This window comes from Canis lupus, chromosome 1 (assembly GCF_011100685.1).
Source record: "Canis lupus familiaris isolate Mischka breed German Shepherd chromosome 1, alternate assembly UU_Cfam_GSD_1.0, whole genome shotgun sequence".
In the NCBI taxonomy this organism is placed as follows: Eukaryota; Metazoa; Chordata; class Mammalia; order Carnivora; family Canidae; genus Canis; species Canis lupus.
In genome coordinates, this window is record NC_049222.1 from 113699496 (window position 1) to 113723691 (window position 24196).

Below are 24196 nucleotides of genomic sequence, written 5' to 3' on the forward strand. Positions count from 1 at the left end.
AGACCACATACTGGGTCACAAATCGGGTCTGAACCGATACCAAAAGATTGGGATCGTCCCCTGCATATTCTTAGACCATAATGCCTTGAAATTAGAACTAAATCACAACAAGAAGTTTGGAAGGACCTCAAACACGTGGAGGTTAAGGACCATCCTGCTAAAAGATGAAAGGGTCAACCAGGAAATTAAGGAAGAATTAAAAAGATTCATGGAAACTAATGAGAATGAAGATACAACCATTCAAAATCTTTGGGATGCAGCAAAAGCAGTCCTAAGGGGGAACTACATCGCAATACAAGCATCCATTCAAAAACTGGAAAGAACTCAAATACAAAAGCTAACCTTACACATAAAGGAGCTAGAGAAAAAACAGCAGATAGATCCTACACCCAGGAGAAGAAGAGAGTTAATAAAGATTCGAGCAGAACTCAACAAAATCGAGACCAGAAAAACTGTGGAACAGATCAACAGAACCAGGAGTTGGTTCTTTGAAAGAATTAATAAGATAGATAAACCATTAGCCAGCCTTATTAAAAAGAAGAGAGAGAAGACTCAAATTAATAAAATCATGAATGAGAAAGGAGAGATCACTACCAACACCAAGGAAATACAAACGATTTTAAAAACATATTATGAACAGCTATACGCCAATAAATTAGGCAATCTAGAAGAAATGGATGCATTCCTGGAAAGCCACAAACTACCAAAACTGGAACAGGAAGAAATAGAAAACCTGAACAGGCCAATAACCAGGGAGGAAATTGAAGCAGTCATCAAAAATCTCCCAAGACACAAGAGTCCAGGGCCAGATGGCTTCCCAGGGGAATTCTATCAAACGTTTAAAGAAGAAACCATACCTATTCTCCTAAAGCTGTTTGGAAAGATAGAAAGAAATGGAGTACTTCCAAATTCGTTCTATGAAGCCAGCATCACCTTAATTCCAAAACCAGACAAAGACCCCACCAAAAAGGAGAATTACAGACTAATATCCCTGATGAACATGGATGCAAAAATTCTCAACAAGATACTGGATAATAGGATCCAACAGTACATTAAGAAAATTATTCACCATGACCAAGTAGGATTTATCCCTGGGACACAAGGCTGGTTCAACACCCGTAAAATAATCAATGTGATTCATCATATCAACAAGAGAAAAACCAAGAACCATATGATCCTCTCATTAGATGCAGAGAAAGCATTTGACAAAATACAGCATCCATTTCTGATCAAAACTCATCAGAGTGTAGGGATAGAGGGAACATTCCTCAACATCTTAAAAGCCATCTACGAAAAGCCCACAGCAAATATCATTCTCAATGGGGAAGCACTGGGAGCCTTTCCCCTAAGATCAGGAACAAGACAGGGATGTCCACTCTCACCACTACTATTCAACATAATACTGGAAGTCCTAGCCTCAGCAATCAGACAACAAAAAGACATTAAAGGCATTCAAATTGGCAAAGAAGAAGTCAAACCCTCCCTCTTCACCGATGACATGGTACTCTACATAGAAACCCAAAAGTCTCCACCCCAAGATTGCTAGAACTCATACAGCAATTTGGTAGCGTGGCAGGATACAAAATCAATGCCCAGAAATCAGTGGCATTTCTATACACTAACAATGAGACTGAAGAAAGAGAAATTAAGGAGTCAATCCCATTCACAATTGCACCCAAAAGCATAAGATACCTAGGAATAAACCTCACCAAAGATGTAAAGGATCTATACCCTAAAAACTATAGAACACTTCTGAAAGAAATTGAGGAAGACACAAAGAGATGAAAAATATTCCATGCTCATGGATTGGCAGAATTAATATTGTGAAAATGTCAATGTTACCCAGGACAATATACACCTTTAATGCAATCCCTATCAAAATACCATGGACTTTCTTCAGAGAGTTAGAACAAATTATTTTAAGATTTGTGTGGAATCAGAAAAGACCCCGAATAGCCAGGGGAATTTTAAAAAAGAAAACCATATCTGGGGGCATCACAATGCCAGATTTCAGGTTGTACTACAAAGCTGTGGTCATAAAGACAGTGTGGTACTGGCACAAAAACAGACACATAGATCAATGGAACAGAATAGAGAACCCAGAAGTGGACCCTGAAGTTTATGGTCAACTAATATTCGATAAAGGAGGAAAGACTATCCATTGGAAGAAAGTCTCTTCAATAAATGGTGCTGGGAAAATTGGACATCCACATGCAGAAGAATGAAACTAGACCACTCTCTTTCACCATACACAAAGATAAACTCAAAATGGATGAAAGATCTAAATGTGAGACAAGATTCCATCAAAATCCTAGAGAAGAATACAGGCAACACCCTTTTTGAACTCAGCCACAGTAACTTCTTGCAAGATACATCCACGAAGGCAAAAGAAACAAAAGCAAAAATGAACTATTGGGACTTCATCAAAATAAGAAGCTTTTGCACAGCAAAGGATACAGTCAACAAAACTCAAAGACAACCTACAGAATGGGAGAAGAGATTTGCAAATGACATATCAGATAAAGGGCTAGTTTCCAAGATCTATAAAGAACTTATTAACTCAACAGCAAAGAAACAAACAATCCAATCATGAAATAGGCAAAAGACATGAAGAGAAATCTCACAGAGTAAGACATAGACATGGCCAACAAGCACATGAGAAAATGCTCCGCATCACTGGCCATCAGGGAAATACAAATCAAAACTACAATGAGATACCACCTCACACCAGTGAGAATGGGAAAAATTAACAAGGCAGGAAACCACAAATGTTGGAGAGGATGTGGAGAAAGGAGAACCCTCCTGCACTGTTGGTGGGAATGTGAACTGGTGCAGCCACTCTGGAAAACTGTGTGGAGGTTCCTCAAAGAGTTAAAAATAGACCTGCCCTACGACCCAGCAATTGCACTGCTGGGGATTTACCCCAAAGATACAGATGCAATGAAACGCAGGGACACCTGCACCCCGATGTTTATAGCAGCAATGTCCACAATAGCCAAGCTGTGGAAGGAGCCTCGGTGTCCATTGAAAGATGAATGGATAAAGAAGATGTGGTTTATGTATACAATGGAATATTGCTCAGCCATTAGAAATGACAAATACCCACCATTTGCTTCGACATGGATGGAACTGGAGGGTATTATGCTGAGTGAAGTAAGTCAATCGGAGAAGAACAAACATTATATGGTCTCATTCATCCTGGGAATATAAAAAATAGTGACAGGGAATAAAGGGGAAAGGAGAGACAATGAGTGGGAAATATCAGAAAGGGAGACAGAACATGAGAGACTCCTAACTCTGGGAAACGAACTAGGGGTGGTGGAAGGGGAGGTGGGCGGGGGTGGGGGTGACTGGGTGACGGCACTGAGGGGGACACTTGATGAGATGAGCACTGGGTGTTATTCTATATGTTGGCAAATTGAACACCAATAAAAAATAAATTTACAAAAAAAAAAAAAAAAGCCATACAGCTAACAGCGACAGAACCAAGATGCAGAAGCAGAGACCTGGCCTCTATAGTCTTTCTCATATGTGCTAGGTGCACACAGCTAGCAATATCGTGTTACCTCTTACAATTATTCCATTTTTCCGCAACTATGTAAACATCAATATTTTTTCCCAATCTAGTAGTGTACTAAATATGAAAAACTATAACCAGTTCTATTGCGCCAGATGACAATGTCCATGTAAGCTCTACCTCAAAGTTGTCATTCCCTGCCTGTAACTACAGAACTGGACAATCAGAGCTGGAAGTGTCTCTGAGCACAGGAAGCAGACACTGTTTGAAGCTTTCTGTTTCCCTAGCTTGAAACGAAGCAGTGAGAGTGGAGAATGGAATAAGAGCTGGGGTGGAGGTAGGAGAATGGGAATCTGGACATTCCAAGGCTGTGACTCCCATTCTGACCACACTCACCAGCTGAGAATGGCATGAAGGCAGGGATCTTCTTGAAAGACTGACTAGCATCCACAAAGTGCTCGCAGTTGAACTCCTGGGGCATCAAGAATTGGCTGAGGTTGTGGCAAACAGTAACAAGAAGGGTGATGACATCTGAGCCCTGCTATAGAGGAGGAGGAAATCAGTGGTATGATGTGAGGGACAAGCTCCTGGAAGCAGAGCTCTCATATTTGCCAGGGCTGGAGGCCTTGGAACTTGAGAGGGGAATGGAGCATGTGACCTGAGCAGAGTGTCAAGGGAGCTGGTGTCTGGGTCTCAAGACCTGCTGTGTGCAGGTCTAAAGCTGAGATGTATGAGTGGGGGGGTCTGAGGTGTGAGTCTGAGCTCCCTCTCCTGAAGAAAGGCATCTGGGTACCTGAGTTGGTCTCCTGGGGTAGTGGAGAAGACTCAGAATACCTAGGGATAGTCCATGGGCCCCAAGTTCTAGAGAAAGGTCCTGAGAAAAGAAACCTGGCCTTGTGGAGGGGTGAGATTTCAGAATGGGTTCCAGGTTGCTCAGCACAGGAGGGGATCCTGGGGAAGAGTATGGTTGCTATGTCTCAGGATGCCAGTTGCCAAGGCCCCAGGAGCCCTGGGATGCTAGGTGCCAAGGCCCAGGTTCCAGTTGACAGGTTCCCAGTGGAGGCTGGTACATGACACACATTGGGCAGCATGAAGACGAAGAATACTGTGTCCCTGGAGACACAGATGGAAAGTTCAGAGGGATGACATCTGCAAGCCCTGTACCTCTTGATTTATCTCAGGATCAATGTAAGGCAAGACCTGGTGGTCCTCAGCACTGATAGCTCTGCATGCCCCACCATGGGGTGGATATCCTGCTGCTTAAGAACTGTGGGTGGAGGCCTGGAGGAGGCAGGTGGTGTCATTGAGGTTAGGCCTCTCTTCAGGGACATGTAGGGTAGCTAGAGGGAATCTGTACTTGTTTTTAGAAGCAGGAGGCGGGCCCATAGGAACTTATTGGGATTTGCCACAGACTGGGAGGGAAGGGATGGTGATGATCGGGTTAATGGATTCACAAATAGTATGGTGGTAGGTGGTTGCATTGGGTCACAGTGCTGAGAAACCAGGTTGTTTCTAGGGAGTGTGTGTGGGTGGACAGGTCATAAAGTCCTGGAAATATGGGTGAGTTTGGGGAGCTTAGAATTGGGTATGTGGGTGGGGCTTCTGGACAAGGAAGTGTCAGATACTTCACTTGGCTGTGGGCAGAATCTGAAGAAGTCCTGGGGAATATGGGGTGTGATAAGGGGGTATGTTAGAAGGGAAAAGCAGGAGCCTTTGAAATTCTAGGTGTGTGGTAGGGGAGCTGGGAAGGCCCCCTGAGTGGGAGACTTGTAACTGTCTCCATGCTGTGTGGGTGGGGCTTCTGCACTTCTAGTGCTTCCTGAAGGATAAATAAAGTCTTTTAGCACACACACACACACACACACACACACACACACCTTTCCTTGGCGGAATTGAGGAATGTGGAGGTGTATGGCTAAATACATCCCACTCAAAGGGTGCCTTAATGACTTCTTCATCAGGTGTGAATTGGTAAACCAGGACCAGGGTGATTTGGCTGATTTTTCCAGACCCAAATGGCTCGATGTTCGGGCTCCGCCTGAGGGTAGTGAGAAGGAAGATCTCAAAACACTTCATCCTGTTTTCTGAGCTTGCTCAACCTGAGGTTGGGTTCCCAATACCCTCCCTGTGGCAGAGCCTGCAGAGAGATGGGACTGCCAAACAGTTAATACCTGTGCAATGTTGGCAAGGAAGCAGTGGATGGAGTCCCGGGGAGAGGGTAGACGGAGGCCTGAGGTTCAAGAACACTGAGTGATGAGGTGCTTCAGGCACTCCCAGCTCTGGAAGAGGTGATGATGTGGCCTGGGCCACCAGCCTGAGGGAAGAGGCTGTACATCTGGGGGTGGGGCAGGGGCAAGAGAGGCAGGTGGGAACACAAGGGATCCAAAAAAAAAAGAAGGGTTCTATCATATTAAAAAGGGTGGGGGCAGGGAGAGAGTGGAAAGGTAAGACATGGAAAGAGGTGCTGGAATATCAGGTGAGGAATGGTGAAGTCAGTCAGAATGTTAGAGGTGAGGTGCAAGAAGTGATCATTGAGGTGTCTCCAACACCTGTTCTGTGGGGTTAATCTTCACTCCACCTCAGACTCTGGTGTCTCCCTATCCCAGTATCACCTGATCCTTAGTGCCTTCTCCCCCTACCTTAAACTCTCTGTTCCCCATTCTTGATTGCCCTACCCCGCAGTCCCATAACTTTTGTCCTCAGGTTCTCAGAGATCTCCAACCTTTCCTGGACAGAAGATCAGAAGATGGCCAATCTTGCCCTAGAGGTTGTTGATGATCTGGAATTTGTCTTAGAGGAGCCAGTGATCAACACCAGATGCTTATTCTCATGGTCAAAGCATCCACTGAAGAACACAGAGCAGATGGCGTTGCACAAAGAGTGATTCAGCACTAAAGTGGAGTCTAAGGTTGGCCTATGGGTGGGAGATAAGGAAAGTGGGATGCTGTTTGGTTTCCCCATCACTCAGGAGGCCCAGTGTACAACAAAACAGTCTGTGCAGCCACAAAACTGGTTCATATAATATAGGACTAATCTACAGAAATATCACTGGCTGCACAGAACATGCACATGGCTGTGCAAGATATAGCCCAACAAAGCCTCGTAAGTATGTAGTAGCTCAGAAGGCCTCACAAAACATCATAAGAACACATAGCAACCAAACACAGCAAATATGACAACTGTGTATTTTGGCACACAACAAAACCCAACAGTAAGAGTAACTACGGGGAAGCCCAGAACACTTCATAAGACACAGTGTCACAGTACAAAATACAGAGCTGAATAATAACAGCATGTGGCTGGAATAATCTGTCACACAGCGCAAAACCAAAAGACAATTTGCGATGTAATAACATCAAAATGACACACAACAATGAAACATCACTTAACTAAACCCTACAGGGTCACCTGATACATTTGTCTACCCACAAGTTATGAAGGATCAAAGATCAAGGCACAGAGATACAGATTTCTTTATCTAATTTTCTTCTTTAAAATGAGGCTAGAGGGATGCCTGGGTGGCTCAGCAGTTGAGTATCTGCCTTCAGCTCAGGGCATGATCCTATGGTCTCGGGATCAAGTGCCGCATCGGGCTGGCTCCCTGCATGGAGCTTGCTTCTCCCTCTGCCTGTGTCTTTGCCTCTCTCTCTCTCTCTGTGTCTCTCATGAATAAATGAGTAAAATATTTAATAAAATAAGGCTAGAGGGGCACCTGAGTGGCTCTGTTGAGCATCCAACTCTTGATTTTGCCTCAGGTCATGACCTCAGGGTCATGGGATCAGACCTGCATTGGGCTCATGCTCATTTTGGAATTTTCTTGTGCCTCTCCCTCTGTTCCTCTCTCTGCTTATACCCCCCCCCAATAAGTAAATAAATAAATAAATAAATAAATAAATAAATAAATAAATAAATAAATAAATAAATAAATAAATTTTTAAAATGAGGCTGGGGTGCCTGGCTGGCTCAGTTGGTAGAGCCTGAGACTCTTCATCTCAGGGTCATGAGTTTGGGCCCCATATTGGATGTGGAACCTACCTAAGAAATAAAATGAGGGTAAAAGTAGTATCTACCTCATATGTCATGGTGATGATTCATTTTATAAATGTAAAACCCTAAGGGTAATTCATAATACACGGTAGTGCTATTTACTAGTTGTTAATCTGGTTTTCCAAGTGTTTGCTTTAGGTTTATATTATCTATCTTGAACATATCACAGTCTTCCTTCAGGTAATATGTACCATGTCTTGCATGCTGTAAGAACATAGGGATCCCTGGGTGGCGCAGTGGTTTGGCGCCTGCCTTTGGCCCGGGGCGTGATCCTGGAGACCCAGGGTCGAATCCCACATCGGGCTCCCGGTGCATGGAGCCTGCTTCTCCCTCTGCCTGTGTCTCTGCCTCTCTCTCTCTCTCTGTGACTATCATAAATAAATAAAAAAGAATTAAAAAAAAAAGAACATAGTATTGTGAAATTATCTTCCTCCTTGCCTTTGTGCTGTTGTCAAGACTTTTGCATGTGTTAGAAATCCTACATATATCATCATTATTTTTTGCCTTTAACACACAAATACTTTTTAAAGAGTTTTTAAAAATAAGAAGTTGGGGTGTCTGGGTTGCTCAGTCGGTTGAATGTCGGACTCCTGAGTGTCAGACTCTTGATCTCAGCTCAGGTCTTGATCTCAGGGTTGTAAGTTCAAAACCCATGTTGGGTTCCATGCTAAGCATGGAGCCTACTTAAAAAAAAGAAGAAGAAGAAAAAGAAGCCCTTTATATCTACATACATATTTACGATTTCTGCAGTTCTTATGACCTTTGTAGACACATATCTTCATTAGTACCATTTTCCTTCTGCCTGAAAGACTTCCTTTGATAATTTTTTGTAGTGCAAATCTGCTGGTGAGGATTTCATTCCAATTTTGTAGACTTTACAAAGTCTACTTTCCTTCATTTTTTGACACTTTTCTTTTGGCCTTAAATTCTAGATAAATGGCCTTTGGTTTTTCTGGGTCTTGGGGGGTTTCATGACTTTTTCCTTTCAGGACTTTAAAGATGTTACTCTACAGTCCAGGGGCTTGCATTGTTTCCAACTATAAGCGGGTTTTCCTCTTGTTTAGTCTTCTGTATGTAACAGGTATTTTTCCCTCTGGCTACTTTCAAGATTTTTCTTTTTTTTTTTAAGATTTTTTATTTATTTATTCATGAGAGACACAGAGAGAGAAAGGTAGAGACATAGGCAGAGGGAGAAGCAGGCTCCATGCAGGGGGCCTGACGTGGGACTCAATCCTGGGTCTCCAGGATCACGACCTGGGCTGAAGGCGGCGCTAAATGGCTGAGCCACCGGGGCTGCCCAAGATTTTTCTCTTTATCACTAGTTTTAAGCAATTTGATTGTGTTGTGCCTTGATGTAGTTTTCTTTCTATACCCTGTGCTTGAGGCTTATGATGAGTTTTCAGTTTGAGCAATTATGGAATATTTTATCCATATTTTTTGCATTTAACTTTTCTTTGTTTTCTCTTTTATTTAGAGACTTTCAATTTCACATGTTAATCATCTCACAGTTTAGCACCATGTTTATTTTTATAGTTTTGATAAATATGGCTTTGAGTGTTCTAATCTTTTCTTCTGCGCTTTCTTTTTTTAAGCTTTTATTTATTTATTTGAGAGAAACAGAGCATGAGTGGGGTGGAGGGGCAGAGGGAGAGGGAGAAGCAGACTCCTACTGAGCAGCAGGGAGCCCAGCATGGGGCTTGATCCCAGGACCCTGAGATTATGACTTGAGCCAAAGGCAGATGCTTAACCAACAGAGCCACCCAGGTGCCCCTCTTATACACTCTCTAATCTGGTATAAATCCCTTCTGTTGTGTTCTTTATTTCAGACATTGTAATTTTCAACTGATAAAGTTCAATTTGAACTCTTTCACATGTAACATGTCTCTCCTTAGCATACCTATGAAGTTGAATTTCAGTTTGATTTGAGGTTGGGTTGTTACACAATGTGTTGGATTTGGTGATTGGATCTGTAGAATTTATTTTATTTTTTTTCAAAGATTTTATTTATTTATTCGTGAGAGACACAAAGAGAGAGGCAGAGACATAGGCAGAAGGAAAAGCAGGCTCCCTGTGGGGAACCGGGTAAGTGACTCCATCCCAGGACCCTGGGATCACAACCTGAGCCAAAGGCAGACGCTCAACCACTGAGCCACCCAGGCACCCTGGATCTGTAGAATTTAGATGGAGAATAAGTATTGGAGACCGGCCAAATTGGAGAGTATTTGGGATAGAAGATGGAGCCAGAAATTGGAAGAAAATTGTGAGTGTATTTTGACGAAGAGGATTGGGATGGGGGGATCCCTGGGTGGCGCAACGGTTTGGTGCCTGCCTTTGGCCCAGGGCGCGATCCTGGAGACCTGGGATCGAATCCCACATCGGGCTCCCGGTGCGTGGAGCCTGCTTCTCCCTCTGCCTGTGTCTCTGCCTCTCTCTCTCTTGACTATCATAAATAATTTTAAAAAAAGAGTATAGAGGAATTTGTTATACTATTCTTGCTACTTAATATTTTTAATGTTTCAAAATAAAAAATTAGGGGGAAGAACCATCCTTACACATATCTTTTTTCCCTTACACATATCTCATTGCACACATGAAAATCTAGGTTATACTATAAGTGTAATTTCTAGGTCATAAAATATGAGCATCTTTAGCTTTATTAGATATTGCTAAATTACTCTCCAAGGTAGTCGTCCCAGTTTATACTTCCACCACATTTCACCACATCTTCACACAACACTGTTAATGCTCATTTCTGCCAATCTGATGGGTGTAAGATAGCATCTCATTGCTGCTTTTTTCCCAAATATTTTATTATGAAAAAAATTAAACAGAAATTCTAAAAAATTATGCAGTGAATTCAGGTGGCAGCTATGAGCATTTGTCCTTTTTGCATTATCATGTATTTACACCCAGGAAATTTCTTACAAAATGGTTGGCTACAGAGGTCATGAGCTATGGCCTGAAGGTCCTGAGAAAGACACCTGAGAACCACACAGCAGTGACCAGGTCTATTAGGTTCTTGAATCACCACCAACAGCTGCCCCCAGGTTTTATCAGGGCCTTTTGCATCAAGCCCAAGGGAGATGATGGGGAGGGAGGTCCTAGGTGCCTCCAACTGAGTCATTGTTCCTGGCCATGCTGGGCTTATTAGCTTACTAGGTCTTCAGGAACTAAGTACTACACCTGAGTTGCATAATTATTAGAAATCCATCCAGCCCAGTTGTAGTAGCTGTCTTTCGGTACACCTTAGGCACTGTGTTGTTGGAGTCTGCCTGTTTTCTTCCCTCTTAGCTTATCCTTTTCCTAAATTCTGTTACGTATTTCTCTCTCCATCACATCCCATTCAGCTGCCTCATCTAGATAATTGGGCTGTGTTGTCTCCTCCATGGAGTTGCATGGATACACGTGGGAATCTCCACTTTAGGTGCTATGGGGGCCTCCACTCCTCCAGCATTTTCTGAGTCACTCTGTTTCAAATCCACTGCTCTTTGGCCCAGCTCTTCTCTTGCCTGACCAGCTGTTCAGAGTTGAATAAACAAACCACATGCTGGATATGGTCATGATCCTTTGACAAAATGCTATAGGGATAGGAGGTATGAAATCCCATGGCCCAGGAGAAAACATGGAGAAGTGAGAATGGATTTTTTCCACCCCCAGGACACTCTCTGTGCCTAGAAATAGAAGAGAAGGTTCTAGTAGTAAGTGGGATAGAAGTTAGACTCAGAAAAGAAGTTGGTGAATGTGGTGCCTTTTCTGCTCCAGGTATTTCTGGGTGTGAGTTAATTGAGAGTTGTGAGTTCCTAAAAAGGGAATCCCCCTTCTTTCTACTGTTTGCCAGAGTGGGTTTGGGTATTCTAGGAGCTGGACTGGTTTGGGGCCAACTCAAGTTTTGCTTTCCTCCCTCTCTTTGCCCTTTTATCATGTTAATCACTAAATCAAAAGACAGGCTAAGGACTGGCACACAAGATAAATTGATGGTAAGCAGAGCTGTACTGTCTTATGTTGCACTGTTGAGTACTATTGAGACTCTGATATAGCTGACCTAAGCTGAAAGTCCCACTAACAGCCATTTCAGGACAGGACTATGGCAACAGGGTCTCCTTAAGTGGCCATGGACCATGTGTCTTGGCCTGGGTTTATTTGTGCGTCTCAGAATGAAGCTGTGATTCATGTGAGATTCAGGGGAAAGACTATATCCTGTAAATGATTAGTTGTATGTCCCAACCAGGCTTTGGCCCCAGATATAGAGCACTCAGAGGAAGGAACTATACTCTGTGATTTGTGGATCCTTTGAGTGACCACTCAGGGAAGAGTCATCTCTGGGGAGCTAAAAAAGAGAGAGAGGGAAAAGAGGAAATAAGCCGCTTTAGGTGGCATACTGAGGTCCACACTCTAAGAGTGGACTGCTCACCAGAACCCTCACGTTCCTATGCTACTGCTGCCCATGCCTCTGTTACTGCGAGGATCCTGATCCTCTGGGTTATAGGGTAAAACGTCCAATGCACCCCTTGGCACATGAGGAGATTAATTCAACCTGACTGAAGTGTTATAAAGTAATTACCGCCATGGTTCTTTACCCATTCATCTGTCACAGACATTTAGGTTGTTTCCATATCTTGACTACTATGAATTATGCTGCAATGAACCCAAGAATTCAAATATCTCTTGGATATCTTGGAAATAGTGTTTTCATTTCCTCTTTATATAAACCCAGAAGTGGGATTTCTGGATTGCATGGTAATTCTATTTTTGACATTTTGAGGAACTGCCATTCTGTTTTCCATCGTGGAAATAAATTGATAGTTTACCAATTTACATTCATACCAATGGTGTCACAAGGGTTCCAGTTCACATCATCATCAGTATTTGTTATCTCTTATCTCTATGATAACCATAAGGTTTGAAATAATATCTCATTGTGGTTTTGATTTGCATTTCTCTTATAAATAGTGATATTGAACACCTTTTCATACATCTGTTGGCTATTTGTATGTCTTTTTTTCTTTTTAAGTAGGTTCCATGCCCAGCATAGAACCCAATACAAGGCTTGAACTCACAACCTGAGATCAAGACCTAAGCTGAGATCAAGAGTCAGTTGCTTAACTGACTGAGCCACCCAGGCACCACTGTATGTCTTTTTTTGAATAACATCTATTCATGTCCTCTGTCCAATTTTTAATCTGGTGGGTATTTTTTGTTTTGGGCGGCTCTTTTTTTATTTTGAGTGGTTTTTTGCTACTGAGGTATGAGAGAGGCTGAGTGATAGTCCATGGTGTGTGTGTGTGTGTATGTGTGTGTGTGTGTGTATATTTTCCATTCACTGAGTTGTAAAGCAAAAATCAATAAGTTGAAGTACATCAGTGAAAAGTTTCTGCACAACAAACAGATAATGAATAAAATGAAAAGGGAACCTCCAGAATGGGAGAAAATATGTTGTAAACCATATACCTGATAAGGGGTAAATATCCAAAATATTTCCTCCCTTCAGGATCTAATCTAAAACCACGCATTACATTTATTTTTTTTAAGATTTTATTTATTTACTCATGAGAGACACAGAGAGAGAGGCAGAGACACAGGCAGAAGGAGAAGCAGACCCCATGCAGGGAGCCCAAAGCGGAACTCGATTCCAGGTCTCCAGGATCAGGCCCTGGGCTGAAGGCGGCACTAAACCGCTGAGCCACCTGGGCTACCCCATGCATTACATTTAGTTGTAATGGTCTTTGGTCTTCTTTAATCTGGAATAGATTCTCAGCTTTTGTTTTTCTTGACCTTGATATTTTGAATAGCATTGAATAATTATTTTGGAAATTGTCCAGACTTCAATTTGGAGTTGCTTAATGTTTTCTTGTACATTTTTTCTAGCACAATTTTCATTCCTTTGGAAGGACACTTAATATGGCATCACACCAAAGCCTAACCTTTGCCTTCCATAAACTCTATTGAAGTGAGCTTTGGAGGAAGTCCTTTCAATTTCCAATATCTGTTGTCTCACAGTTTCATGAGGCTCTATAGTCAAGCCTTTATAGATAGGATTATTAAATGCCACATGTCAGGGCACCTGGGTGGTGCAGACTGTTAAGCATCTGACTCTTGGTTTCAGGGCTCTCCTCTCAGGGTGGTGAGACTGAGCCTCATGTCGGGTGCCATGCTCAGCACAGAGTCTGCTTAAGATTCTCTCTCCCTCTGTCCCTCCCCCTGTGCATTCTCTCTCTAATAAACAAATAAATCATTTTTAAAAAGTCACATGACTGGGGGCACCTGGGTGGCTCAATGGTTTAGCATCTGCCTTTGGCTCAGGACATGATTCCAGAGTCCTGGGATTGATTCCCACATCAGGCTCCCCAGAGGGAGTCTGCTGCTCCCTCTGCCTGTGTCTCTGCCTCTCTTTCTGTGAATTAAAAAAAAAAAAATTCACATGACTCAAGTGACCTCAACTAACAAAACGTTTTAGATCATCTGCAGCTAAGATTTTTGTCCCATAATCTCCCCACAGATTTGGCTCACTTAAAAAAAAGTCCTAGTTACTCTTTAAAAAATATATATTTTCACATGCAGTAAAACTTGCTTTTTACTATGGGGTTTCACAAATGCGTAGATTCTTATCACTACCACCACAGACAGGATGCTGAATAATTTCAACAGCCCAAAGCATTATCTTGTGTTATATTTTTATTCATATCTTTACCCCACCTCTACCTTCTGACAGCCATAGATGTATTCTCTGCATCAATATTTTTGCCTTTTCCAGAATTTCATATAAATGGAATAATACAGTATATAACCTTTTCAGACTGGGCTCTTTGACCTAGCACAATGCCTTTGTAATTCATCCAAGTTGTGTATCAACATTTGTTAGTTTTATTGCTGAGTAGTTTTGTTGCCTGAATGTGGCACAGTCAGCTCCTCTGTTCAACGCTGAAGAACATCTGGGTTGTTTCTAGTTTGTGGAAAAGTTGCTATAAGTATTCGAATATAAGTATATAAGTATATATAAGTATATATATATACTTATATATACTTATATATATATATAAGTATATAAGTATACTTATATAAGTATAAGTATTCATTTTGTGTGCACATAAACTTTTACTTTTTAAGAATAAATACCTGGAAATGGGATTCCAAGTCATCTGATTAAATGTACATTTAGCTTTTAAAGAAACCACCAAATTGTTATCTAGAGTTAACTGTACTATTTTGCATTTCCATCAGCAATAATAAGAATTCCAGCAGCTCCACATCTTTGCCAATATGAGGTATTATTAGTATTTTTTATTTTAGTCATTCTAATAGGTGTGTGGGTATCTCATTAGGTTTAAATTTGCATTTCCCTAATGACTATGATGTTGAGCATTGATTTGTGAGCTTGTCATTCATATATCTTTTTAGTGAAGCGCATGTCCAAAAATTTAGCCCATTTTTAAACTGGGTTGTTTTCTTATGCTGACATTTGAAAGTTCTTTACATACCCTGTATATCAGACCTTTGTTTTTTATGAGTGGTGGTTACCTGAATCTACAGGTGTGATAAAATTGCATGGAAACACACACAAGTGCATATAAAACTTGTAAACTGAACAAGTTCTGTAGATCTACCAACATCAATTTCCTGGCTTTTGATATTGTACTATAGTTATGCAAAATGTTGCCATTGGGGGAAGCTGGAGAAACAATACAAAGAACTTCCCTGTACTTTTTTTTTTTTTTTACAACTTCTTATGAGTCTGTAACTATATCAAAATAAAAGAAGGGAATCTGTAGTGTAGCCAAGTTGACAATAGATATTGAATCCATACTCTTCATAACAACCTAAAAGTTTTTTCCATTAACTTCTGCATTAATATTTATTGTCTCCTTCCTTACACTATCTTTGAGTTTTCTGTATTGTTCTTTTCCTAACTTTTTTTTTTAATTTTTATTTATTTATGATAGTCACAGAGAGAGAGAGAGAGAGGCAGAGACACAGGCAGAGGGAGAAGCAGGCTCCATGCACCGGGAGCCCGACGTGGGACTCGATCCCGAGTCTCCAGGATCGCGCCCTGGGCCAAAGGCAGGCGCCAAACCGCTGCGCCACCCAGGGATCCCTTTTCCTAACTTTTAAAGATGGACACTTAGTACATTAATTTTTAAACTTCCTTCTTCTCCAATATGAAAATATAAGGCTACAAACTTATCTCTAAACAGAGCTTTTATTGATTCCCAAGGGAACAAATTGGAAAGTGTGATTCTCCACTTCATCCTTCTTTAAAATTGTTTTAGCTCTCTTCCTTTGCCTTTCCATATAATATTTTTAAAGATTTTATTTATTTATTCATGACAGACAGACAGAGAGAGAGAGAGAGGCAGAGACACAGGCAAAGGGAGAAGCAGGCTCCATGCAGGAAGCCCAATGTGGGACTCCATCCGGGGTCTCCAGGATCACACCGCGGGTGGGGGGAAGGCAGCGCTAAACCACTGGGCAACCAGGGCTGCCCTTTCCATATAAATTTTCAAATAAATGTCTAAATCCATACCAAAAAAATCTTGCTGTCATTTCTATGGTAATTATGTTACACCTATACATCAGTTTTCTTCTTTCTTCTTTACTGTACTTATCTGCCAATCAATGAACATGGTATCTCTTTTTATTTAAAAAATATTTTATTTCCTTCATCGGTATTTTGTAGTTTTCGCCGTACAGGCTTGGCACATGTGTTGTCAGATTTATACTTAAGTATTTCAGTGACTATACGTGTTATTGTGTAATTTTTATGTCCTAAAATATACAGAAAAACAACAACAGAAAAAGACTTTTATGTGCTTAGTGACCTTACTAAACTCATTTATTAAAAGAATTTTTCGTTCTTGCTGTAGATTCCTTGGGAATCAGTTAAGTTTTGTCACTTGTAAAATGGGCATGAACACTGGCAGATGGGTTTGTGAGCATTAAGTGATGTAAGTGTGTGACCTTTTAGCACAGAACTAACACAGAGTTTGATTCAATAAATAATACGCATTATTATTATCAACAGTATAGTATAAAGTTTCCCTTCCTCTTACCCCACCTCTTAAGGATCCATCTCTAACAAGATCAATAGATGGAGTCAATTCCTTTCCTCTACCTCTCCTATTCACCCTGCCCTATAATTCTCCAAAAGCCACCTCCCTCCTACTAGCCCCACCCCTGCAGCCCCCCAGTAGCTACACCCCTGTTCCCCACTCCCCTTAGCTTCTCCCCATACCCCGGCCCTTGCACAGCCCTTGTTCAGCGGGGCTGGAAGCTCATGGTGTAATTTTGTGGGATGGTCGCAAAACCCACATGTTTGGGGGACACATCGATGTCTTGAGGCAGCTGCGGGGACTTGAAGTGGAAGTTCTGCAAGATGGTGGTGAGGAAGAGAAAGAGCTCCATCCTAGCCAGGCCTTCTCCAAAACAGTATCGCTTTCCTGAAGACACAGAATGGGAGAGCTGGAGGTAAGGCCTGCTCTCACTGCCCTCTTGCCCCACTGTCCATCCCCAGCTGCATTACCCAGGGAGGAGGTGCTGCAATATCGTGGCCTGAGAGACTTTCAGAGACATCTCTAATCCTCTCTGAGCATCAGTTTCCCTTGCACAGGAGATAGGGTGAGCTAGCAGTCTGTAGCAATGGGAAATTTAGATGCCCCTTCCCTCCAAGTATACACTCAGATATGGCTGTTGGGCTCTCATCTCCTCCCAAGGAACCTAAAGAAGAATGTAAATGACTCTGGACAAATCTCTGATTCACTAAGGGCTTTGATTTTTCTGCTTCTCTGAAACGGGTATGATCACCTCTATCCTTTTACTTGAGCTCAAGCAGTTATGGTGGTTGCAGCTTATGGGCTGCAAGGTAGAGCATGAGAGGGACTTCCAAGCTGGAGAAAGACACCAGGCTACACCTTAGAGAGGGAGCTGGGATGAAGGAGGCCCTGTTGGTGGGAGCAGTGGCTTGGCAGCAGACAGTGGTCTCTTACCAATGGAGAAGGGCACAAAAGCATCACTCTTCTTAAACTGCCCCTTCTCATCCAGGAAGTGCTGAGGGTGGAAGTCTTGGGGGTTGGAGAAGAACTTGGCATCTCTCAGCACAGAGCCCAGCATAGGGAACACTTCAGTGCCCTGGTGAGGAGGAGAGAGGGATCTGATAAGGTAGAGTGGGGGTATCGTGTGCTGAAAGTGCATGGAGGTTGGAGGGACAATTGGAGTGCCCTAGGTGATGAGAAATGGGAGGTGTGGGAATGTGGGTGCTTAGAAGGAAGCTTGGCAGACATGGGGTTCGTGTCTCCTGACAAGAGAAGTTTGAAAAGCACAGATTCTGTGTCTCTTAGGACAGAAAGTATGGGGGATGTGGAGCTCATGTCTTCCAAGGCAGAAAGTTGAAAGGATATGGGTTCATGCTCCCAGAGACAGGAAGTTTGAGAGATATCAAGTTTGTGCCACTCTAGGTGAGATGTCTGGAGGACATGAGATTCATGCCCTTGAGAGAGGAGGTCTAGAAATGAGGTTCATGTCTTTTGAAAGAGAAATTTTGAGGACATGGGGTTCATATGCCCTGTGGCAGGAGCTCTGGGGAACATAAAGGATTCAAGAATCTCTGAGTGGGTGGGTTGAAGGGAAATAAATGGTGGTTGGGGAGTGTTTGATTGAGACAGTGGGACAGGGGCTGGGAAACTTCTAAGGGGAATGGGAGATGCTAGGTCACAAGGAGCAGGCTGGAGGTCCCTGTAGGCCAGACAGGAAAGTACCTTGGGGAGGAGAAACTCCCGAAACTTGGTGTCCTTGATGACTCTGCGGGCCACGCCCATGGGGATCATGTCTCCAAATCTTTGGATCTCATGGATCACTGCCTCTGTGTAGGGCATCTTGGCCCTGTCCTCAAACTTGGGCTGACGGTTCTTGCCAATCACCCGATCAATCTCCTCATGGACTTTGGCTGTGGGAGGAGGGGGAAAGTGTTTAGGTATCTGGGGGTCTCAGGGTGGGGATGATAGTCCAAATATGTATATCTATCTGTAACATGGATGTAGACCATTCAAACATATTTTGGCCATAAACATTGTTGGTGAAGCATCCTATTCACTATTCACCTGGTCTCAAGCTGTATGTGGTCTCACATACAGTTGGCTCGGCACAGGAACTATCTGCCAGTCAGTTCAGGTATTTTCAACATTTTCACAGCAAGTGAAACTCAGCTGATGCTTATCAGCAGAATATCACCTATAGCTGGATAACAGGGCATCCCTAGGGTCCTGGGCCCTGGGAAAGGTGGGGACATTACAGTGGACTCAGAGGAAGTGTTGGGATCTGTGGCCACTGTTTCACTGCCTTCCCCCCTTCCCCGGCTTACCCTCCACATCTGGGTGTTTCATGAGCAGCAGGAAGCCATACTGCAGGGTTGTACTGACTGTCTCAGTGCCCGCAAAGAAGAGGTTCAGTGTGGTCAACACCAGGTTCTTCAAGTAAAACTCCGTGTTAGGGTTGTTCTGCTCCTGCAGGTAGAGAGGGCTTCAGGCCAGACCCACTCCCCTCAGGGCTCTCAGAGCCCTTCCACGATCTTTCCGTGTGGACCCACCTCTCTTAGATCCAGACCAGAGGTGGGGAGAAGACCTCAGTCCAGCCAGGGCTTTGTTCAGGCTGCTGGCTCTGCCCAAAACACCCTTCCACACTCTTTACCTGGCTGCCTATCTGTCCTTTACTCATCAGCCCCGGCGTCACAATTTTATGGTAAGGAATATTTAGAAGGAGAGGGATGCAGACAGCAAGCACACGGTACACAAGTGTTGCTTAATGGTTCACATGCAGGTCCTAACCATGGGCAAGTGCTCATAGATGGAGCAGCCAGGGTTATTACACTTGGGATGGTGAGGATGTTATCAGGGGGATGATAAGAATGGGCCTCTGCTCTCCCCATCCCAGCCTGGTTTCCCTCTGCCTGGCTTTGCAGGCTGTCCGCAAAAGAGGAATGCTGCTGGGTTGTACCTCCTGCATGCGGATAAGGAAGGAGTCAATGAAGTCTCGAGGGGAGTTGGGATCCAGTGTGCGTTGGTTCTGCTCCACTTTCTTGGTTATGAAGTCTTCCAGACCCTGCAGCTCCTTAAATGCCTGTTGCTGTGGCCCTGGCAGGTGTTTCATCACTGAGTAAAACATCTCATAGAGCTGAGGATGGGGAGAGAAGAAGGGATGGGAAGCTGTCAGTGGGTAGGTCCTGATGGGAGCAGGACCTTTCTTGGGGCAAGGAAGGCACTGGATTAAAGGCACCTGTCCAGGTGACTTTTATTTATACGGGGCTTGATGGGAGGAGATATCTAAGTTTTCACGTGAGTTAAGTGTGAGGCTCCTGTCTCAGAATATAAGTGAGAAGGATTGGGACACACATCCAGGTTCCAGGTATTCAGGTGAGGTTGGATTGGAGAACACATCTAGGTATTCATATATTCAGGTGAGGTTGAATTGGGAGACGACTATTCAGGCGCCTATTTTTTTTTTCTGACTGATATGGGCAGGGAAGGTCACCTATTTAGGTCTTTAGGTATCAAGTAGGCTCAGTTGGAGACAACTATCCAGATATTTAGGGGATATGGAATGGTGGCTTCTGTACAGGTGTTGAGGTATTAAAGTGGGGGCAGGTATGCAAGTGATGAGGTGGGGTAGTTCATGTATTTCAGATATTCACAGGGGCTGATGGGGGGGCACTTCTGTGAGTCAGCTGGGTTAGGGGACACGATTTGGGTGTTTGAGGAACCATCTATCCAGTGTTTAGATGTGTTGGGATCTTCTTAGCTGGGGCACCTGTCCAGATGTTCAGGTGTTTCAAGGGGCTCTGTAGGGACACTTATCTAGGTAGCCAAGTGGGCTGGTGTGGGACCTGTGTAAATACCAAATGATTTTGGTGGGCTGTGTTTTAGAACACCAGGTGTTCATGTATTCGGGAGGTGGGCTGAGGTGGTCACTTGTTCAGGTGTTAAGATATTAAGATAGAAAAATGGACTATCTTATAAGGGAGCCAGTAGGTAAGTTGGGATAGGAACACATGCCCAGGCAGTATGGCTGGGCTGATAACGTGTATCTTGCCTGCAGACTGTTCTTTGTTTGGTTTCAGTTTTGGGTTTTTTTGGTGGGGGGAGCATCTGTTGAGATGTCCAAGTGTCCTTGAAAACTGGGTATTCTGGTGTAACTATTCCACTGTCAAAGAGTGGCTTTGACGGAACCCTGTCTAGAGGAGGATGCAGTTTGGAGCAGCTGTTTTCCACGTGGGGGAGCATTTGGCAGTGGTAGTGTTGTAGAGCCAGATTGAGATCGGTTACCTGCCCCATAGATGTAGCTGTGAACTGGAAGCTCCCCAGCATCATACGCAGCAGTGACAGGAACTCTTTGTCCTCATAGTCAAAGCGATCCCCAAAAACAATGGAGCTGATGACATTGGACACTGTTCGGCTCAGGAAGAAGGTGGGATCGATGAAGGCACCTGGGGAATGGGTTGGGGGTGGGGAGAGACAGCAGTTTGGGAAAGCATCAACTGGGTGGTCTGATGCCAGCCTGAGAATTGGGGGAGGGCCCTGGAGTGAGGAGCCAAACTTCTAGCACAGGATCCCAGAGCCTGGATCCCTTCTCCCAATCCAGTCCCCTTCCTGGAGGAGAAAGCGCATGTCTGTGTGAGTGTAGCCCTCCTTCTCTCTCCCTCCTGCTCACTCACCTCGTGTGCCCCGGAGGGCCTCAATGAGGAAGCCTGCCTCCTCCTGAATGCGCTCTTCAATGCCGCGCTTTCCCACTCCAAAGTCCCGCAGTGTGGTGATGGAGAAGCGCCTGAGCTGCTTGGCCCGCTCCCCATTGCTGAACGCCACGCCTGAGGAGGGAGCATGGGGGTGCCAGGAGGTGAGGGGGGGAGATGGGGGACAGAGGTGGACAGAGGTGGGCAGAGAGCAGGAGGTAGGGAAGGATGGGTTGTAGGGGAGACGAAGAGAGATACAACTCAAGGTCAGAGCAATACTGAAACAGAGACTGGGTTGGAAAAATAAGAATTGGAAGGAGAGAGACAAGTCAGATGCTCAGAGAAAACGAGATACGGAGACACATAAACACAAAGCGATGGGGTGGGAGGAGGAATCTGATATTCCTGGGGATCTGGGAAGTAACAGTAAAAATCATTAAGGATTCTAACGCTGAGCCAGAGAAAGGGGAGAAGACAGAGTAAGAACAGAGAGGGTCTGGAGAGAGGAGAAGCTGTTTCCAGAGATAGAAGCATGGGATGTGAAGCAGAAACAAGGTGAGATTCTCACACCAAGAACCAAGAGGCAGACAGAGGGAGGCAGAAGCAAGGGGAAATATCGAAGCTGGGAAGGAGAAAGAAGGACACAGAGGTGGAGGACTGAGTTCCAAAGCAGAAATCCCAAGAGCTCCTCCCAGACCCGGGAGAAGAAGAGGCATCCGTGAGAGAGAACAGGGAGGTGGGCCGAGAAGCTGGGGGAATAGAGACATAGACCCTTGAGTCAAGCTAGAGAAGACCAGAGAAAAGCCACAATAACCAAGGACAGGACAGAGGGAGCAGGGGTAGAACCCCACCATAGCCTTGGGCTAATGAGTCAGGAGAAAAACTGGAGAAACTGAGGCATCAAGCATGCCTGACCATGTGCCCCCCACCCGGAGCCTCCTCACCATAGCCTTTGAAGAGCCAGTCAAATGTGGCCTGCTCGCCTCGCCCGCTGAATTCCTCCGCCTGGTCCACCAGAGCCTCCTTCACCGCCTCGTGTCCACACAGCACCACGACAGGCCGGGGCCCCAGATGGATGGTGAACACCGGGCCATAGCGCTCGCTGATCTGATGGAGGTGGGAGTGCTTAGAGGCTGCGGCCCCCCACTGGGACCTGGCCCTGAGAGCAGTCCTCACCTACTGCATGCATTTCCCCCAGGTTCTGATACTCAAGGGACTGGACATCCCAAGATCTGCTCTTTCTTATGCCCAATCTGCGCATTTCCACTTTCTTAAGACTCTGTCCAACCTTTCCCGTCCCCTGCCACAAAGTCCCAGCTCCTTTAGGCAGGTCCCCAACGCTACCCAATTCCACCCATTCCCTGCCTCCTGACACCTTCATGAGAGAGTTGTACATCTGCTCTGTGTTCAGCTGCAGGTAATTTCCGATGAAGGGCAGTGGGGTGGGTCCTGGAGGGAGCTTCCCCCCCAGTTTCCTCTGCTTCCAGACAGACATCAAGACAATTATTGTCAGGCAGGCCAGCAAAGCCACCAGAAGAAGCCCTGAGGCCAACATGGTGGCACTGAGAGAGACAGTCAGATGGTGCTGGCTGGGGTGGTTTACCTTTATACCACCTAGGAAAGGCGGAGTTTGGTGCCAATTATATAATTGTGCCATTTCAGCTTTCCAGCTACACCCACACACAGACACTCTGGGCTCACTGCTGAGCTTGGCACACAGCCAACAAGGCAGGAGGAGGGGACTCCAGGGAGATTAACAGGGATTAGGCCCCAAGACAGAGTGTGTTGTCCCTCAGGAGGGCCCACCCCAGGGCGGTAGAATTGAGTGAAGCAGTAGACAAATTCCAGAACTGAAGAGTTTAGAATACTTGGATGTGGAGCACCCTGAGGTTTGAATATTAAGTCTCAGAGAAGGGACCCTAACATTGTATAATTTGAGGTCTCCAGAAAAAAGAATCCAGAGATATGGGTTTAAGAGTGTTGGAAGAGAGAACACCTGGGTGGCTCAGTCAGTTAGGCATTCAACTCTTGATTTCAGCTCAGGTAATGATCTCAGGATCATTAGATAAGCCCAGCATCAGGCTCTGAGCTGGACTGGACTGGTTGGGGAGGCTGCTTAAGATTATCTCTCTCCTTCTCCCTCTGCCCCTCCTCTCCTTCTGCCCCTCCCCCTACCCTCTCTCCATTCTCCCTCTGCCCCTCCTCCTCCCCTACCCCAGCTAAGCACTCCCTCACTCTCTCTCTAAAAAAAAGAAAAAAGAAAAAGGAAAGAAAGAAAGAAAGAAAGAAAGAAAGAAAGAAAGAAAGAAAGAAAGAAAGAAAGAAAGAAAGAAAGAAAAGAAAGAGAAAGAAAGAAAGAAAGAGAAAGAAAGATGAGAAAGAGAAAGAAAGAAAGAAAGAAAGAGAAAGAAAGAAAGAGAAAGAAAGATGAGAAAGAAAGAAAGAAAGAAAGAGAGAGAGAGAGAAAGAAAGAAAGAAAGAAAGAAAGAAAGAAAGAAAGAAAGAAGAAAGAAAAAAGAAAAAAGAAGGAAAGTTAGATTAAAAAGAGTGTTGAGGGAATCCCTGGGTGGCTTAGCGGTTTGGCACCTGCCTTTAGGCCAGGGTGTGATCCTAGAGTCCTGGGATCGAGTCCCACATCAGGCTTCCTGCATGGAGCCTGCTTCTCCTCTGTGGCTCTGTCTCTCTCTCTCTCTCTCTCTCTGTGTCTCTTATGAATAAATAAAATAAAATCTTTTTTTTTCTTTTTTTTTTTAAAAGAGTGTTCAAATGGGACAGCCTGTGTGTCTGTAGATATAGATTTGGGGGTTTTGGTAAGGAGGGATACATGTTTAAAGGTCTTAGGAGGAGATCAGGTGCCTGGGTGGCTAGTCAGTGAAGCATCGGACACTTGATCTCAGCTTAGCTCTTAATCTCAGAGTTGTGAA

At 44.3% G+C, this 24196-nt stretch overlaps 1 protein-coding gene across 1 annotated transcript; it reads right to left on the reverse strand.

Annotated features, from left to right (window-relative positions):
• Positions 1 to 16813: 16813 nt before the first annotated feature.
• On the reverse strand, positions 16814 to 22827 carry CYP2A13 (cytochrome P450 family 2 subfamily A polypeptide 13). Its single transcript, NM_001037345.1, is given in 9 exon segments — positions 16814 to 16995; positions 17542 to 17683; positions 18310 to 18497; positions 18912 to 19053; positions 19544 to 19720; positions 20869 to 21029; positions 21258 to 21407; positions 22217 to 22379; positions 22648 to 22827. Coding segments are annotated over 9 exon segments (1485 nt in total).
• Positions 22828 to 24196: the final 1369 nt, after the last annotated feature.